Source organism: Antechinus flavipes, chromosome 3, assembly GCF_016432865.1.
Source record: "Antechinus flavipes isolate AdamAnt ecotype Samford, QLD, Australia chromosome 3, AdamAnt_v2, whole genome shotgun sequence".
Taxonomy (NCBI): Eukaryota; Metazoa; Chordata; class Mammalia; order Dasyuromorphia; family Dasyuridae; genus Antechinus; species Antechinus flavipes.
The window spans coordinates 84623692-84644036 of NC_067400.1; the positions used below are offsets into that span (position 1 = coordinate 84623692).

General features: G+C 33.9%; 1 protein-coding gene across 1 annotated transcript in view; it reads right to left on the reverse strand.

Moving 5' to 3' along the window:
- LOC127557040 (aldehyde oxidase 2-like) overlaps positions 1–20345 on the reverse strand; it is a 111609-nt gene that overhangs the window by 5792 nt on the left and 85472 nt on the right. Inside the window, 3 exon segments of the mRNA XM_051990523.1 lie at positions 17667–17834; positions 19681–19869; positions 19976–20041. Of these exon segments, the coding sequence (XP_051846483.1) occupies positions 17667–17834; positions 19681–19869; positions 19976–20041 (423 nt within the window).

The following is a 20345-nucleotide window of genomic DNA, read 5'->3' on the forward strand; positions in this document are numbered from 1 at the left end:
AAATGTTTGATTTATATATCTTTTATATACCTGTATCCTTAAGGTCACATAAAAACTTCTTGGGCAAAAAGGCATTGTGAGTGGAAAAAAAATTCAAGAAGTTCTGCCATACACAACAAACTTGCTTTCTGTAGAGGGCTGAACCTCTGAAAAGGTGTACTTGAATCAGACAGCAGAACACTTAAGGCTAATTACCTATTTGCTGTGAGATAATGGCTCTATTAGCATATACTTAGATGATATGGTAATGTGATGGCTCTCCTCAGGATTGGTGTTTGCTGAGTGTGTGGTGGTGAGGTAATTGTAGGCAAGGACTGGAGGGCTGAGGGAGAAAGGTAAGAATCAATTGGCTGCAGGATAAGGAGGAGAGAGGCTGGAGACTCCAGACTCCAGAAGCCAGGATTCATCTTTGGCTAGCCTCATGCCAGTTTGCCTGCCTCCTTCATTTCTCCTCCTAAAGATCAAGGACTTTGATTGATCCAGACTCTGACTGATCCTGAGGCTCTCTGGAGAATTAGCCTGGACCTTATAGCTTTCATCTTAAATCTTTTCCTTTCCCATTTTTTTCCTTTCCCATTTCTTTCATCTCTATTGAACCTCAATGAGACCGGTTTCTCTCCTGATCACACATCCTCCCTGGCTGCCTTTTCTAGCAATGGTTGTACTATTGTTCATTCCTCTGGGGAAGATGAGGGAACTGGAATAACTACTCTTTGCCTCCAAGTTTTCCTTCCGACCACTATCCCTGGTAGGTTTCCCTTTTTGAGATACATGTCTATCACCTAATCAGAATCTTCATAGCTATTGTCTATTGTCTTCCCAGGGCAGGACTAAGGACTTTCCTTAATAAATTCAGTGTCTGGCTCTTGTCTTTCTCTTCTTCCCAACTCCTGCCCTCATAGGAGGAGACTTCAACATATCTATCAATGCTCTCTCAGGCCCTCTGACCTCAGTTTTTCAATTTATTGATTTCCCATGTCCTACTTTTCACATGTCCTATCCACTTTGGCCACACACAGAGATAGTTATATCTTGATTTCTCCATCACCCACAATACTCTACTTGCATGTTGATGAACTCTGAAATTTGCTTATCTGACGATCTATTGACATTCCACCCCTTCTTCTGCCTTTGCAACTCTAACCCCTGTTCTTTATCATGATTTCCAATCCTGTAACCTCTCAGTTCTTTTTTAGGTCATCACCCTAACCACCCTTCTTCATTCCCTATATTGACTGTGTAGTAAACTAGTTCACCATGTTTTCTTCTCTTGGATACTTTGCCCTCTTATCCTGTTTCTAATTTTACCCTACTAAGCCTTAATATTATATCACTGCCAACATCTGCTGCTGTCACTCCTGTACACATACAAATCCAGCTCATTGATAGAGAAAATAAAGGAATCATGTTGACTAGATCTACTACAAATTTATGTCACATTACTTCTACTGGGCCCTTACTGTTGCTAGGCAATCCTAATATATCTCCCTAATTAACTCCTGTCCCACTCATCACAAACATAGAAAAGAGCCATGGAAAGATTTATATGGACTAACATACAGGGGAAAGTGAAAGAATAATTTATACTATCAACATCAGTATTCTAAAAATGAACAATTTCAAAAACATATAAACTGATGAAGAATGGAATGAATAAAACCGGGAGAACAATTTACACCACAACAATATACTACACAAGCTCTAAAAATTGTTCAGTGAATAATAAGCTTCCAGAAGATCTGTGATGAAACCTCCTAGTCAACTCCTGACAGAGGGGCAATAGATTCAAGGTACAAAATAAAAAAAACATGTTTTGAATACAATGAGAAAATTTGTTTTGCTTGACTATGCCTATTTGTTGCAAGGAATAGGGGTGGGAGGGAAAGAAAATAGATTTCTGTTAATAAAACAAAACTTATTTTAAAAAAGAAAGCTCAAATTCTACCTTCTCTAGGAAGTCTTCTTTTCTTTTCTTTTTTCATTGTTATATTATTTAAAATTAAAAAAATTAATCAGAACATATGCATGGATAATTTTCAAACTTCATCTCTGCAAAACCTTGTGTTTCCCTAACTGCCAGCCCTCTCTCCTAGATTGCAAGTAATCCAATATATGTTAAACATATACAATTCTTCTATACATATTTCTACAAATATCATGCTGCACAAGAAAAATCTGATCAAAAAAGGAAAAAAATGAGAAAGAAAACAAAATGCAAACAAATAATAAAAAAGTGAAAATACTGCATTGTGATCCACACTTAGTTCCCACAGACCTTTCTTTGGGTGCAGATGGCTTTCTCCATCACAAAACCATTGGTAGGAGGTCTTTTTTTTTTTTTTTTATCCAATCCCTGACTCTCTTACCTAGTACATCTTCTTTCTGAGATTATTCTGTATATATCATGCACATATATATAAAACAAGGATCCTTTATAAATTTAACATACCAACTAGTTATATAAGACTCATTTACAGGGAAAAGATCTGTGAAAAGCTTAAGTCAAGTCTGGAATCTGTAGTAGAGTTCAACATTTTTGAGATTATAAATTAGGATTAGTATTTCTTTGCATGTTTTGATTAGAGCTCCCATGGGCCATAATTTAAATTTTCATTCCCTTGTAATGTGAAGACTTAAAAAAAAATAGTACTAGGACTAATAAGCCAAACACCCACATTTAATTATATATCCTAATTATGTATCTGAATCCAGAGATTGTCCAAACATGTTAAAATATTATTCTTGGTTTTCTCTTAAGTATCTACTGTGACTCATGTATCCTGAGGATCCAAGATCATAGTGCATATCATATGGTCCATATATTCTGGTTTGGCTTATTGCATCATCACTCATAAACTGCTGTGGTCAGATTTCATCAGATTGTGTGGGAAGAAAAATATATGGCCCTGACATGTGGCGGTTCTAGGACAGCCTGTAAGCCATCTTTTGGGGCTGACAAGACATTTCTCACAGCCAAGAGAAGTTTAAGTCTGTGGGCTGCTGACAATGCTGATTAAGCTCTGCTTGGATAGTTATAGAATTTGGCTATGGAGCAGGCAAGCTAGACTTAAGTGTCATGACAAACTTTAGTGCCATGTGCAGCATGTATTTAATTTGGTTGATGGGCTTGAAATGGGATCTACTCAAGTTTTCTGATCACTTTTGCAGGACCCTTCCTACAGATAGAAGTAAGAGACAAATAAGGGATGGAAAACTCTTCATTCTGCTATCATTCCCCAATGGTTTTGAATCTACAAATATAGAATCAGGGAGAGAAAATGTGGATTTGGAGTATTGAGTTGCCTTGAAGTTGTGATTGGCCATAGTGAGAGCAATGATTGCATAAATTTAGTGCCTGACAATTTGTTGATTGGTTGATGTAATTAAATTTAAAAAACTCCAATAAAAGGCTAAAAATAAGTTAGAAAGTTGTATTCTGTTTAAATCTTTTGATGGAAATAGATAGTCAAGACCAGATCAGGGAGAATTGGAGGGAGTCAGAGGAGAATGTAAAGACCTGATCAGGGTAAAACTAATTTATCAGGTGAAGTTTCCATTCATGAGAGGGGAGAGGAACAAGCATTTATTAAGTGCTTACTATGTGCCAGGATCTGTGTTAAGTTCATTACAAGTAAAATGTCAATAAACAAGAGATGAAGATCATGATATAAAATGGATAATTTTGATTATATTAAATTAAAAAGGTTTTGTGTAAATAAAACCAATGTAACTAAGATCAGAAGGAAAGTAGAAAATTGGGGAAAATTTTATAAACATTTTGTCAGATAAAGGTCTCCTATCTCAAATACATAAAAAACTTTGTTGTACCTATAAGAATGCAAATCATTTCCCCCTTGATAAGTGCTCAAAGGATATGAACAGCCAGTTTTCCAAAGAAGAAATCAAAATTCATAGTCATTTGGAAAAATACTTTAAATCATTAAGGAAAAGCAAATGAAAACAACTTTGAGGTATCATTTTATACTTATCAGATTGGCTAAAATGATTGAAAGAGAAAGCAACACATGTTGGAGGGGATGTGGAAAAATTAGAGTGTTAATTCACTGTTGGTAGAATTGTTAACTGATCTAACCATTGGGGGAAGCAATCTGGAATTATGCTCAAAGAGATATTAAACTACCTGTATAGTTTGACCCAGCCATATCACTACTAGATATATTCCAAAGATGATTAGGAAGAATACAGAGAGGCTTGGAGAGACCTACATGAACTGATGCTAAGTGAGATGAGCTGAACCAGGAGATCATTATACACTTTGACAACGATATTGTATGAGGATGTTGTATGAGGATGTATTCTGATGGAAGTGGATTTCTTTGACAAAGAGACCTAACTGAGTTTCAATGGATAAATGATGGACAGAAACAGCTACACCCAAAGAAAGAACACTGGGAAACGAACATGAACTATTTGCATTTTTGATTTTCTTCCCAAGTTATTTTTACCTTCTGAATCCAATTCTCCTTGTGCAACAAGAGAACTGTTCGGTTCTGCAAACATATATTATATCTAGGATATACTGCAACATATCTAACATATATAGACTGCTAGCCATCTAGGGGAGGGGGGTGGAGGGAGGGAGGGGAAAAATCGAAACAGAAGCGAGTGCAAGGGATAATATTGTAAAAAATTACCCTGGCATGGATTCTGTCAATATAAAGTTATCATTAAATAAAAAAAAAGATGATTAGGAAAAAAGAAAAATAATCCATGTGTTCTAAAATATTTATAGCAGCTCTCTTTATGATGGCAAAGAACTGGAATTTTCAGGGATGCCAGGGAAATGACTAAACAAATTATGGCATATGATCACGATGGAATACTACTATGCTATAAGAAATGATGAGCTTATTGATTTTAGGGGAAAAAACATGGATAGACTTGTATAGAATAATCAAAAATGAAATAAGCAGAACCAAGAAAACATTGTATATAACAACAGCATTACTGTTTTAAGAACTTTGAGTAAGTCATTTTGACTAATAAATCCTCAAACTAATTACAAAAGACATATGAAGGAAGATGCTATCTTCATCCAGAGAAAAAACTGATAAATAGAAATAAATATAGAATAATTTTATATATATATGCATGTGTGTGTAGAAGGGTGAAACTAATCCATGGAAGTAAAATGGGATCAAGCTAGAGGTACTTAAATTTTCTTAAAAAAAATTAGAACTGCTTAAAATTACTTAAAATTACTACTAAGCAAATCTCTTTAGAATCATACTTGGAGCCACTGACCACATGCCTTCTTATGTTTATAAATTATGTATAGCTCTTTTAATAGAGTCTTACTTTTGTTGAGAAAGCAATTTAATGGGAAAGAATGCTAACTTTGTTTGGTTATTCACATCAATGGGAAATTATTGGAGTGCATGAGGAAAATGCTGAATTTGTAATTGGGAATTCAGTTCAAATACTGATCTATTACTTTCTATCCATGTCCCATTAGGCAAATCCCTTTTCCCTTCAACCTGTTTCCTAATCTATTAAATAATTAAAGTAAAACTAAATGACTTCTGAAGTCCTTTCCAGTCTAAATTCTAAAATCTTTGAGGCTATAAAGCCTAGCAGTTTGTACTATGAAGTCATTATCTAGGTACAGTTTCCAACAGGTAGTAGTTTACATGAATTGGAGCCGTTATAGTTCTTGCAAAGCCACTGACCCAGCTCCTGGGATACAGGACAGATAAAACCTCACTAAAATCTTAATGCACACCACAGAAGTGGATTTTTTAATTCTGGAAAATAAGATTCTCTTTGCCGATATGTTTATTTTGGGTTTATTCTTCTACCTACTCACAAAAGGATTTGAGGAAACACACAAGTAAGCAATATTTGTTAAGAATAAAACCAGAATAAAGGCCCATTAAAAGGAAGAAAGGAATGGATTTTGCCAGGAATCATCTGAGATGAGTTAATTTCTATAGTTGGTCATTTAAGGTAGTTCTAAGTTTCCTGGCAGCTAAGGCAAAAAGGGAAACAATGAGATACCACAGTTCTTTTGTCTAACAAAAGAAAGTAAACAAATTTGTCACTAAAGACTTTTTTTTTTCTCCCTTATTTGAGTAGTAAATCAGCTTTGACATTTACTCGCTGTATGGCCCTGGACTGGTTATTTAATTTTCTGAAGCTCATTTTCTTCTATAAAATGGTGATAATTTTAGAAAATGATGATAGTAGTAAGTAGTTTCTTTACCTGTATCTAAGGGTTATCTAAGATTACTTTGCAAGCCCCAAAGCACTGTTTAAGTGTGAACTTATTATCTGTTACATACATCCTTATATAAAGAATTCTGACTAATAGTGCACATTATTAATGAATCATAGTCTTACAGTTGGAAGAGACCTCAGAGCTCATCTAATTTTTATTGGAATAAAGACTGTGCTTGTAGCTCTCCTCGAAGGGATCCCTCAGATTTGATGAAAAGACTTTTAATAAAAGGAGAGCCCATGACCTCCTGAGGCAGCCCATTTTACTTTTGAATAGTTCTAATAACTAGACAGTTTTTTCTTACATTGAACCAAAATTATGTCTCTGTTACTTCTACTCATTGTTTCTAAATCTGCCATGAGGAGCCAAGAAAAATAAATTTGTAGCAAATTTAATCCTTCCAAGTGGCATCTTTAAATACTAAGACACAGTTTTGATGTGTCCTCTAAGTCTATTCTTCAGGATAAACATCCCAGTTTTCTTTAATGGATTCTCTTACAGCCCATCATGTTCTTCACCTACTCTGGACAGTAATGGCCTCCATAAAAGGTGACATCTAGAATTGAACATAATGCTGAAGATATAGTCTGATTAAAGTACTCTCTACCAGAACAATCACTTCCCTAATTCTTCGATACTATATCCTCTTTTTGTGTAGTTTAAGATTGCCTTATCTTCTTTTTTTTATCACAGTATTGATTCCTAATGAGCTTGCAATCTATGAAGATAAACTCTTGACCAGTATTGCCTTCCTTATCTTGTACTGGTAAAATTGATTTTTTTTTAAACCCAAGTAAACGACTTTACATTTTATTATGCCATTATGTAATTATTATGTCACTGATGTCATCAGTGCAGAAAATGGTTGATGTAGAAATTTCTTTTTCCATTGTTGATTAGAAAAGTCTATAATTTATAATTTTAAAGTTACTTGGACCCCTGAGCATTAAGTGACTTTCCCATTGTCATACAATTTGTATGTGTGGGTCTGCACACAAGTCTGCAATTTGAATCTTGTTTTTCTGACTTTTAAGGGTCTGTACTCTACTACTCTATATTGCCTATTTATCCATATTAATTGTCATCTTATTAGATATAATGTAATATCTAGCCTACAATCTTTTTGGGTAATGATTCTGCTATTCAAATTATTTAGCTATTTCTCAGTTTTGTGTCTTCTGAAAATTTGATAAACAAGCCATTTATGCTTTATCAAAAATCATGGATAACAATGTTGAACAACTTAGAGCCAAGTCAAAACCCCAGAGGCATTATACTAGATATATTCCATTGTTGAACCATTAATGTCTACTAATTAAGTCAAGTCATTCAACCAGTTGGAAATCCATCTATTTTATCTGACCCACATCTCTGTTTTTTTCACAAGAATAGGATGACAGACTTTGTTAAATGGTTTGCTAAAATCTAGGTGAACTCTATAATACTTTCTTGACACACTAGTGTGTTCTCTATATAAAGGAAATTAGGTTAACTTGGAATGACAAAGTTCTTCATGAAATATCCTGGTTCTTTGTGCCTTACTACTTTCTTTTCAGATATTCACTAGCTATTCCTTTAGTAATATATTAAAGAATCTTGCCAGTAATTGAATCAGCCTTTAAAGCCTATAATTTCCAGACTGCTTTCTCTTTCCTTTTTTTTTGGAAGAAATTTGTCCTTCTCTCATTCTGCAACACCTTTCTCACAACCCATGATTATTCAAAATTTACTAATACTGGCTGAATAATCATTACATCTCTAGTATTTTCTTAATATACAAGGATGTAAATCACCTGGATCACATGTTTTCTTCTTATTTCCTTATTTATTTTGAGTTTCAGCTCCCTTATAAACCATTTTTCTCCTTTCCAAGACAGAAGTAGAGGTGAGTAATAAGTCTTGTTCTTTCCCTATGTTGAGTTTTCACCAGCTCATCCATTCTGATCAATGAGTAGTTCTATCCTTCTTTTAATATTTCTTTATTTTTTTAAAGTAAGTTACACAATAACAATAAACCAAACCCTTTCAAGTAGTCTAACCAAGTCCTCAAGTTCTATAAAAATTATGGAACACATTTCTGGTATCAATCCCTTATAAGGGTAAATATATAACATGAAAACATAATGCAGTATTGCATCATATGAAATGACAAATATGAGGAATTCAAAGAACATGGTAAATGTTTATGGTAAACATGATGATGGTTCTGATAAAATCTCTTTCAAACACTATAGCACTCAGTTCCTCAATTTCTTCAATTCAGATGGCTTAAACCTCTATCCTATTATAACTACACACAAAAATGCTCAAACCCTTGAAACTGCCATCATTTACAAAATGTATCATCTCCTTTTAAATTCCAAAATCTCCTTAATTGACCATAATTAATTGACTTCTCACCTTTTCCTCTGCCTTTCCTTACAAAACTTACTCTTTATACTATGATCTCCAGTTTCTTGATACTTCAATTCTCCCCCAGGACATTTCCCCTGCACTAACCACTCTTTTCATTTCCCCCTATCTTGACCCCTTGCTGAATGAATTTAATTCTGTAGTGTTCTCTTAAATCCCTAGTCTCTCCTTATCATTTCACCAATTGTACCCTACTAAGCTCAGTCTTGGATCAATCCCACCATTTGCTGCCTTTGCTCCTATACATGTATTGCTGAACAAAAGTGAAGAAAATCATGTAACTATTCTGACTGAGTCCACCACAAATTTATGTTACACAATCTCACTGCTAATAGGTAATACTACTATACCTCTGATCGATTCACTGTCGTACTCTTCACAGCTCTTCCAAATCTTTTCATCCCTCTTCACATTTCTCATGGCTTTTCTTCCCCCTCCTCTCTCAGATAAGAGATTTGCCCCATGTGGAAGCCATTTGCCCTCTTTTCTTCTTCTTTTCCCCTCTTTCTTAATTCACATCATTCATATGCCTTCTACCATTCTCTCCTTCACTTCTGTTTCACACGATGAAGTGCCTAATCTCTCTACCTGCTCAAGTACTCCTCTTTCATCCCTTATCCTTTAACAAATTTCTCTATCATTCCTGCAATTTTACTTATTTTCAATTTCTCCCCATCTGGCTCCTTCTCCCCATCATGCTTACAAACATGTTCCTGTCTCTCTCTCCCAATTCTGTAAAAACCCTTACTTCATCCATCTTTTCTTGCTATCATCCTGTCTTCTCTGCTGCCCTTTGTAATTAAATTCCTTCAAGACACTTTTTACAATAGATGCCTTCATTTTCTCTCTTCTCTGTCTCTTCTTAATCCTTTATAATCTGGCTTCTGAATTTATCATTTCACTGAAAATACTCTATCCAAAGTTACTAATAATCTCTTAGCGAACAAATCCAATGACCTTTTCTCAATCCTCATTCTCCTCAACCTCTTTGCAACCTTTGATGTTCGTCAAAGGCTCTCTTTTCTCTAGTTTTTATTGGCATCCATTTGTCAGATAAAGGCTTCCAAAAGCTATTGATTTCACCTTTGCAACATCTCTCAAATGTGTCCCATTCAGGTAGAGATATTTATCCCCTCACACCTGGGCTATTTCAGTAGCCTGATGGTGGATCTGCTTGTCCTTAGTCTCTCCCTGTTCTAATCCATCTTTCATTCAGCCATCAAAGATGTTTCCTAAAGCAGATGGACAATATCATTCCCTTATTCCATAAACTCTAGTGTCTTCTTATAGCCTCCAGGACCAAGTATAAAATGCTCTTTGTTTTAAGCCCTTCCTATCTTTCTAGTCCTTTTACACCTTACTTCCTAACATATACTCTGATCCAATGATACTAAGCTCCTGACTATTACTCTAAATAAGATATTCCATCTTTTAGCTTTGGGCATTTTTTCTGGCTGTCCCCCATCCCTGTAATACCCTTCCTCTTCATCTCTTCTTACTGGCTTCCTTCAAGTCTCAACTGAAATCCCACTTTTTATAGGAAATTTTTCCCAATTATGGTTAACTCTTCTACATTGAGACTTTTCCCACTGAGGTTTTGATTCATTGTGGATTAGCATTAGAAATTAAATGAGAATTTTTTTGGTAGTTTTGTGGAGGCTGCAAATGAAAGCTGGTTGAAATGGAAGTTGGTTTAAGGCCAGAAGATGTCACAGAATAAACTTAGAAATTAAGAAATACATAAAATATATGTATAGCATGATATAATATCAACCCAAATTTTAAAATAAGACACTGTAGATATCCTGTAAACGAAAATGAAAAAATTCAGACTTAATCTGGTATGAAGGGAGGACCAAAAAATTTTATGTGAATTTTCCAGATCACAGGGACTCTTAATCCTTGGGATGTGGAAGGGATAATTGTATTTTTAATTCTAGTGTCTTCCCTCTGTCAATTATTTCCAATGTATCCTGCATATAACTCATTTGTATATATTTGTTTGCTTGTCTCCCTTATTTGATTGTGATGTTTTTGGAAGTCAAGGGCTATGTTTTGCTTCTTTGTATTAGTGCTTAGCACAGTGTCTAACATATAATGGATGCTTAATAGATGTTTGTTGACATAAGAAATGCAATAATTTAAATGACAACATTAAAAGGAAGATGAATTCAGATGAAATGTAATAATCAATTTTGGTTACCAAGAACAGATGATTAAGCACTTCTCAATGGAGATATGCTGAATTCTGCATATGCTGTCAAGAGCATTTTGTTTTTCTTTGATATAAGGGATACTCCAGATGTGAAAGAAGCAAAGTTATCATTCACCTATAAAATTTAAGAGCCTGATTTGTTTTCTCACCCACACAAATGGCCAACTGAATTCATCACAGAGTTGGGTAACAGTATGTAGAAGGAGCCCGTATTTTTTTCCTTAAAAAAGAACTTTGAGTTTTCTTAAGCTTTTGTGTATGTACTTGGTAAAGACTTGGAATGCTATGCCATTTATTACATGACAGAGTTGGCTTTAGCATGAAAGACTTTTAGGAAAGGTTCTATTATCAAACCCCCTCATCCATAATAGAATCTAGGGACCATATGATTCTCTGTGGCCTTAGGAAAGTGATATCACTCTCCAGTCCTCAAACAGATGAATTTCTATGAAATGGAATGATTATTCCCTGTAATACAAAAATGTCCATACCAGCACTTTTTGTGGTAGCAGAGAACAGAAAATAAAATGGGCACTCATTGTGTATGGAGTATTGAACAAACTGGGATAGATGAATGTAATAGAATCCTAAGGTGCAGCAAGAAATGATTACAAGAAATTGAGAAAAACATACAAAGACTTGCATAAACAAATGCAGAGTGAACTACTAATAAGCAAGATAAGAATTTTATACACAATGACTACAGCATTGCAAGGAATACTCAAAGGAAGCTGAATCTTTATTAATTGTTTGCCTAATTTTGGCCTCAAGGAACAGACAACAAAATCTTCCTCCTTCTGGTGGGGTAGAGAATGTTGTATGTACTATCAGGCATGGTTTATAGAAACCGTGTTTAACTATTTTTCTTTGTAAAAGGGAAGAGTTCAATGCATCAAGGTGGGGCGGGGCGGGGGGAGAGATAATATATCTGGGAATGATTGCAATGTAACAATAACATCAATAGAACCACTCATTTTTAAATGGAAGGGCTGTACTAGATTATTTTTTAGTATCCTTTTACCTCTAATAACCTAGCATCTAACTTCTGCACCTACAAGGGTAAGATGAATTGGCTTTTTGAGATGGGGTTTCTTAAGATTATCCTCTTAAATGCTGGGAAATGCATATAAAATATGGTAATTTTCATTTCAATTATAGAAATATTGAGCTGTTCTTTCTGATAGTAACTAACTAGTCATCAAATCCAAGTAATTCTAAGATTTCTAAGACATCATCTCCCAGAGATAATGTCAGAATCAAGAAAGTGTACTATATATATATTTACGCACTTGCCACATTTGATTTATATTGTATTTATTTATATATATATATATTATATTTTCTGCTACTACATTATAGGATCCCTTCCCCAAAGCATAAATCTAAGAACATTTCTCTCCCACCTGTACCCCATGTCCTCCTTTTCAATAAACTCTTTTACCTCCAAGTTGATATTAAACTCTTGTTTGGCATTTAAATCTCTTTACAACTTGACCCCTTACTTTACATATTTTACATATATACATATTTGCGTATCTTCCCTAGTACCTAGCACAGTATATTTTACAGAATAGGTGCTCATTAAATACTTTTAGAGCAAAGAAACAAGTTTTATCTTCTCTATCAGTATTCATATACTGAATATGAATATGAATATATTTCACCTAATAGCAGTATCAAGTTGGTTGAAATACAAATTGAGAAGATGGGAGACTAGGGCAGTTATCCTGTGTAATATCCTTTAAGATTGGGATTCCATCTGTCTTGAGAACATCCCTACCAACTTTTAATTTATTCACAGTTTGGTGTTTTACACACACACACACACACACACACACACACACAGCCTAAAACATCGAACTGTGAATTAACTAAGAGTGTGTGTGTGTGTGTGTGTGTGTGTGTGTGTGTGTGTGTATGTATGTATCTGGTTTATAGAGAGTTCCCCCACCCCCCTCTCTCTCTGTATATATACATCTGATTTACAGATAGTTCTTGTCTGTTCAATCTAAGTCTTATGACACATTATTGGATCCTGTGGAGAACATGTAAAGGTCTTACCAAAGTTCTCAGTCACTTGCCTCATTCACTCCCCCAGAGTCATTGAGATCCAGAACCAAGGTAAACTCAATACAACTTACAAGATAGATAGACGGCATCCTTAGAGGAAAAGGCACTAGCAGGTACGGATCAGACGAGGACTGTTAGAAGAAGTGGGATTTGAATTTAACCTCTTCTAGAAGCCATGGATTTTAAGAGTAGGACATAAGAAGAACGAGCATTCTAAGCATGAAAGACAGCCAAGGCTGGAGATGGGAGATGAAGCATGGTGTGTGAGGAAGAACAAGTAAGCAGGGATGGCTGGAGAAAGAAAACAGGCAATACATGGAGAAGATTCCTATGTTAAATATTGGAAGGACAGTAAGGGGTTAAGTTGTGAAAAGACTTAAATACCAAACAAGAATTTATATCATAACTTGGAGGTAAAAGAGAACTATTGGAGTCTATTGAAGAAAGGGACTTATGGTGGAGGTGGGGGAGAAATGTTCTTAAATTTATGCTTTGGGAAAAGCACTTTGTTGGCTTTGTGGTGTATGGATTGGAATGAGAAGAGATCTGAGGAAGAGAGAACAATTAAAAGATTTTTTTAGTAGTTCAGGAGAGAAGTGATTGGGATTTAAAGGATGGTGACTGTGTGAATAGAGAAAAGGGAAATGCTTGAGAGATGTTATAAAGGAATTACAAGATTGGCTGCAGATTGAATATGTGGGTGAAGAAGATTAAGGAATTGAGTTTAACTCTGAGGGAGTGAATTTAGATGACTAAATGATTGTCCTTCAATCCTGTCTGCTCCTTATTCCATATATTAGTTTAGAAAACCGAATCTTGCTGATTAAGGGAAAAGGGAGTAGACAACGAGTTTTGACAAAATGTTCGATATACTGATTACTGTATAATTTGGGGGAGATAAAGGATTTTCCTTGTCAACCATTTTGGTCCCATCCTGAGGGCACTCTGCTTTTGGAGAGGTAATTAGGATTAAATGATTTGTTATGGATGGATACATATTCACTAAACAATTCTGATAAGAGATCTCCCAGGGAGCTCAAAAAATTTTAACTATTTGATCATAAACATTTAGATAGGGCTATTGGATTCTGGTGAGGAAAGTCATTGTAATCTACAAATATGGAAAGATTATTCCAAGAAATTATTCAAGAAAACTTTTCAGAATGATCTATAAATAGAAAGAGTTCATAGGACCCTGACATGGAAACTAAACGTTTAATTCAAGTGTTCTACATACAGTATCGTCAAGACATCACCTTTGTGATGTCACTGGTCTTCTTTGAGAAAGAAGTATGAACAACAAGAAGTTCCAATACTTCTACAAGGAATAAATCTAGCAAATTTTATGAAAACATCAATGAAATATCAAGGGACATCAATGAGGATTATAGTAGATTTCTTAAGAAGATTAGCAATGACTGGAGAAATAAGAAGCTAATATAATATTATATTATATATGATATATATAATATAATATTAAGATGTATTAGCACCAAACCTAAATTTATCTCTCCAACAAAATTTAGCTTGCCATGTGAAAACATGTCTTCTGTGAAGCATTTAGATTTTAAAAACTCACAAACAACCATTTGCATATCAAAGGAATTTTGAAGATGGGCCTTCTAGCCCCAAAGATAAGTACTTAATCTGATTCATACTTTTCAAATCAAGATTAAGCAATAATTAATTAAATGCAAAAACTATCAGGATATATTGACTAATTCATCAACAATTTCAGAAACAGGAAATGAAACTTTTTTTGAAAAATAGGAAGGCAAGAATTAAAAAAAATCTATGTAGTTAGTATAATGCATAGGAATTTAGTTTTAGTTAATAATAATAATGATAAATACAATAATGCAGAATAATAGAAGAAAATATAGCAATACTAATTGAACTAACATCTTAAATAAAATAAAAAATTACAGAATGGATTAAAACCCAACAACATGTTATTTACATGAAAAATATATTTACTGAAAAAAACTTACAAAAAACATTTAACCCTTGCGTTTAAATAGATTTACAGCTAAGGCAGTTTAATGTAGTGGCAAAAGGTTAACTTTGTTTCTTTTCTTTCTTTCTTTCTTTTTTTTTTTTTTTTGCTGCGGCAATTGGGGTTAAATGACTTGCCTACAGTCACATAGCTAGGAAGTGTTAAGTGTTTGAGACCAGATTTGAACTCAGATCCTTCTGACTTCAGGTCTGGTACTCTATCCACTGCACCATCTAGCTGCCCCCAAAAGGTTAACTTTGAAGTTATAAGAGCTGAGTTTTAGCTTCAGGCTGACACATACAGACTGAGTCTGGACAAGGCACCTAATCTCTCAATGGCCTTGCATCACAAAGATCATCTATGTAAATATAAAAAAGCAGAATTTTTATATACTACATTTACAAGTCATAGTTCAATAAAATTAGTAGTAGTTACTCAACTTTTCTTAGCTCCAGTGTTCTTATTAGTAAAATGTGGATAATAATAGCTCCTACTTCACAGGGATGCTGAGAATATCTAATGAAATGAAGGAATATAAGATGTTTTGTAAACCTTAAAGTAAGTTATTGTGATAAATAATAAAAATACAATGAGTAAAAAGGGGTAAACTCACTTGGAAACTAAAAGTTATCTACTAAATAATGCCTGAGAGAGGAAATTATAGATATAATAATAGAATATTAAAGATAATGATTCGATATTTTAAAATCTATGGATGTAATCAAAACAATAGTGCTATATGCCTGTATTAGTAAGAGGAACTTTGCAAGAGAAATTTGCACTGGTATTAAAAGATGCTAAAAACAGATTGAGGAAATAGTGATTCATAGTGTTGAATGCCTATATTAATAAGAAAGAGAATCTTAGCAAGATAAGTGCACTAGAATTAAAAGATGCTAAAAATAAATTGTGGAAATAAAGGTAGAAAAGGAACAAAGAACTACATCAATAAAAAAAGCAGAGATAAATAATTAACATGCTGAAATTAATGTAACTGAAGATAATAAAACAATTGAAATGACACAAGAGATGTTCTTTGATAAGGCCTACATGTGGAACTGTAATCACATATAATCTTTAAAAAAAGAGAGCCCAAGTTAAATTTTGAAATGAGACAGGGAAGGTCACAATGAGGACGAAAGAAGGGATGATTATTTATAAAAAGATTAAATGCTAATTTTATATTTTGAGAGTACTGGATCTGGAGTCAGGAAGATCAGCCTTTAAACCTAGCCTTAGACACTTACTAGCTGTGTGACCCTGGGAAAGCCACTTATTTTGCCACAATTTCTTCAACTATTAAATGGGGATAATGACACCACTTATTTTCTAGTGTTGTTTTGGGATCAAATATTTGTAATATTTGTAAGATACTTAGCATGGTGCCTGGTACATAGTAGGGACTTAATAAATGCTTTTTCCTTCCCTCTATTCCCCTCATAATAAATCAATAAGCAGATGCCCTAAATATTATAATATTTAAAAAGACAGACCAGATAGACCATGAGAAAGCTCCCCTGCACAAAGGTGATCAGATGGAATTACAAATGATTCTTATCAAACTTTTAAAATCCAAATCATTCTTATTTTTTTTTAACTGAGAAAAATGTTGGATTAATCAATTCCTTTTATGAAGAAAATAGAATTTAAATCTCTAAGATAGATAGGAATGAGATTGATTAAAAACTGTAGGCCATTTTTTTCAACAATGAGGTAAATCAAAGAAATTCCAAAAGACTTGTGATGGAAAATGCCTTCTGCATTCAGAGAGAGAACTATGGAGACTGAATATGGATCAAAGCATAGTATTTTCATCTTTTTGTTGTTGGTTTGCTTGTTTTTCTTCTCATTTCTTTTTTCCCTTTTGATCTGATCCCTTTTTGCTCAGTATGACAAATATGAAAATGTTTAGAAGAATTAAACAAGTTTAACCTATATCAGATTGCTTACTGTCTTGGAGAGGAGGAAGAGGGGAGGAGAAAGAAAATTTGGAACACAAGGTTTTGCGAAGGTGAATACTAAAAATTATCTTTGCATGTATTTGGAAAAATAAAACATTATCATAAAAATTATCAGCTGTTCTTAAGCTAAAATTAATACTCTATCAGCTTTACCCTGTTGTTCTTATCTAGAGCAAGCAACGTACAGGTCAACCTCCTGGTGTTAGCTAAAATTACAAAAACCAGTCTACTCTCATTTCTTACTTCACTGTGGGTGTGGCTGGGCTTAAAATCTTGACACTGAATAATTTGTTTTCTAGTTGAGCTTTAGCTTGAATCTTAGACACTTTCACTTAGGTAAATTATTTGAAGTTTCTCAGTCACAATTTTCCATCTATATAAAATAGGAATGATAGTAATAATAACACCTACTGTAAAGGGTTTCTGTGTAGAGCAAATGAAATAACATAAAGAAAGCACTTGGCAGTCCTTAAAGTGTTGGGAAAATATTATTATTATCATGTTATTATCATATGTTATTGTAACCAGGCCTCTTCTAAATAGATGGTGTTAGAATATGACAGGAAATGCAGAAGCTCTGGATTTTTCCCAATTTCTATTTTATCCTACTACATTCTAGCAGAGAATAGTTATTATGAAATTTAATCAAGAATATCTTCCTTATGTATCCATTTGTTTTAGGAAATGTTTATAGGTAGCAAAAAAGTTTCTTATTTGTGATAGGGAACAGAAAAAAAATGTAATATTATAGGAGGGGGAAAGATAGTTCCATACCATCTCTGTAAACTTGTCTGCACAGGCCATTCGAATTCGTTCTGGAGTAGCTGGGCTGTTCAGTATAAAGTCATCCGTCAGTCCCCTTTCTTTGCGAGCTGCTGCCACTGCATCACTTATAGCAAAGAACACAGAACATCCCAGGAACATCCCTGACTCACCCACACCCTATATGAAAGAAATTGAGAAATTCTTTATAATTAAATTTTTATCTTTATAATTAAATAATTAATTTTAAAAAGAAAGTTCTCTTGAGAAATTCATCTATCTTTAAGAATTCTCAATGCTTTGGTTTACAACGTCCCATGTGAGAATGATCATGATTTGGTTCTTGCTGAAATACCAGTAAGTTAAAGATTAGATGGTGGAATACTAGTACGTTAAGAGCTAGAGGCTAATCTAATTAAGGGTTAGTTCTTTCACAAATGAAAAAAAACTATCATAGCATATGATATAGAATCCAAGTATACACAACCCCAGGGGCCATGGAACAGTAAGAGGAAAGACAATCTATTACTTTCTTGATGGGTCTACACAATAAATTATTGGCAGATTAAGGAGAGGTAGGGTTTATACATAACAGAATAACATATGGCTTCCCTCTCTTACTTGATATGGTATGGTATAAAGAATACTCTCTTTGCAATTGGAAGACCTGGACTCAAACCCCAGACTAGGACACTTACTGAACTTGGGCAAAATCACTTAGTTTGTGGCTTCAGCTTCCTAGCTTATTAAAAAAAAAATGTTCTAGATGACCTTTAGGGGACACTACCAGCTCTGGCTCTATGATCCTAGATTTTACAGGATGCACAGAATAACCAGGTTCTTGAGTTTCAGTTGACCATCTGATTATATGACAAGTATTTATTTCATGTTTTCTGCCTTGCAAGGATTTCTAATATACCAGATTCCTTAAGAATTTAAAGATATAATCTTTCCTTTTAGAACCTCTATTAGTCTCCTGTGTATAGGAAAAACTGATAAACTGAAAGGGAGAAGATATTTACAAAGGACTAGATTTCTGTGATTTCCTGTACTGCTAAATACTTTTGGATTTGTAAAGAAAGGGGAATTGGGAGGCCTCATATATATCCTATTCTAGAGTCCTGTTACAGCCTTTTTCCCGCCCCCAAAATCCTAAATATAACTTTTGCTCTGAATGAGGGTTCATTGTAACCTAATTTGCCATCTGCACATTGCAGATCTTAAACCTTTCATTTTACTTTCTTAGGAATCATCATGAGTTTATACATTTTGGATAAAAATCTGAAGAGCCCTCTTTACTCAATACCCTATGAGAAGTAGCAAGGGCTTCTGATTAGCCTTTGAAGATTATTTATGAAAACAATGCTTTTTATGGAATTTGGGAACCTTGGAGACCTCTAGTATTATGGTTATGACACTAATTAAGTTCATAAGGCTTACCCAATTTAGTCTTAGTTTGGTAGATAGTCTGTAAAAAAAGAGTAAATTGGGATAGATGCTTTTCTAAGATGGCATTTCCAATATTTTCTATATATTCTACTTTGGCCTCTATCATTCCTACACTATGTTAGCTACAAGACACTATTTCTATTGCTTTTTAAGAGCATGTCATTAGTGCTTACTTTAAGCAGGAAAACATTGTACACAGTAATTGCAATACTGTATGATGACCAACTCTTGATAGACTTAGCTCTTCTCAGTAATACACTGATCTAAGACAATTAAAAAAGATTCGTGGTAGAAAATACTAGCCACATCCAGAGAAAGAACTGATGAAGTCTTAATGCAGATTGAAGCATATTATTTCACTTTATTTTTTCATAGTTTTACTTCTTCTTTCAAAACATGACTAATATGGAAATATATTTTTCATGATTCACATATGTAACTTATATCAAATTATTTTGGGAGAGAGAAAAAATACAGAATTTTTAAAAAATGAATGCTAAAAATTAGCTTCATCTGTAATTAGAAAAGATAAAATACTATTTAAAAGAAAAAAAAAGATCATGTCACAGATACTTACTTTAGATGAATAGATTGCCATTGGGTTCTGTGATGATGTCAGTAAGGAAACATTAAATTCCTGTGGGATATCTGTAACTGTAGGAATTTTGTATTCATCGGGCCCCTGACAAAGCAATACTCCTTCAGGAGAATATTTCAATTCTTCTAGTGTATAAAGTCCCAAGCCTTGAATGAATGCACCTTCAATCTGCAAAGGGACAATTTTAAGATTTTTAAAATAATATTTTGAGAGCACAGTTATAGTAACAAACATTTTAAAGATAATTTACAGATTTTAATACATTGGTACCTACCTGTCCTATATCTATGGCTGGATTTATGCTGCAACTTGCATCCAAGACAATGTCAGTTCTTATGTTCTAGAAAAAAAATAAAAAATATTGCATTTTAAAAGATACTTTTCTTTGAAAGAACTCCCCTTCTTCTCAGAGCTATGGCTTAAAGATATTCTACTTTACTGTTTCTTGTTTTTGTGTCCCCAGCACTTAGCATAATGCCTGGCATATAATAAGTGTTTAATAAGTGCTCAGTTATTCTATCAATAAAAAGAACTGAAAATCTCCACTATTTGGATTTGCTACTCTAGCCTCCTACAAGGAGACATAGTTTATTCCCAGAATGAGTTTTAAAAACTGGAACTTTATTAATAATACAGTCAAATTT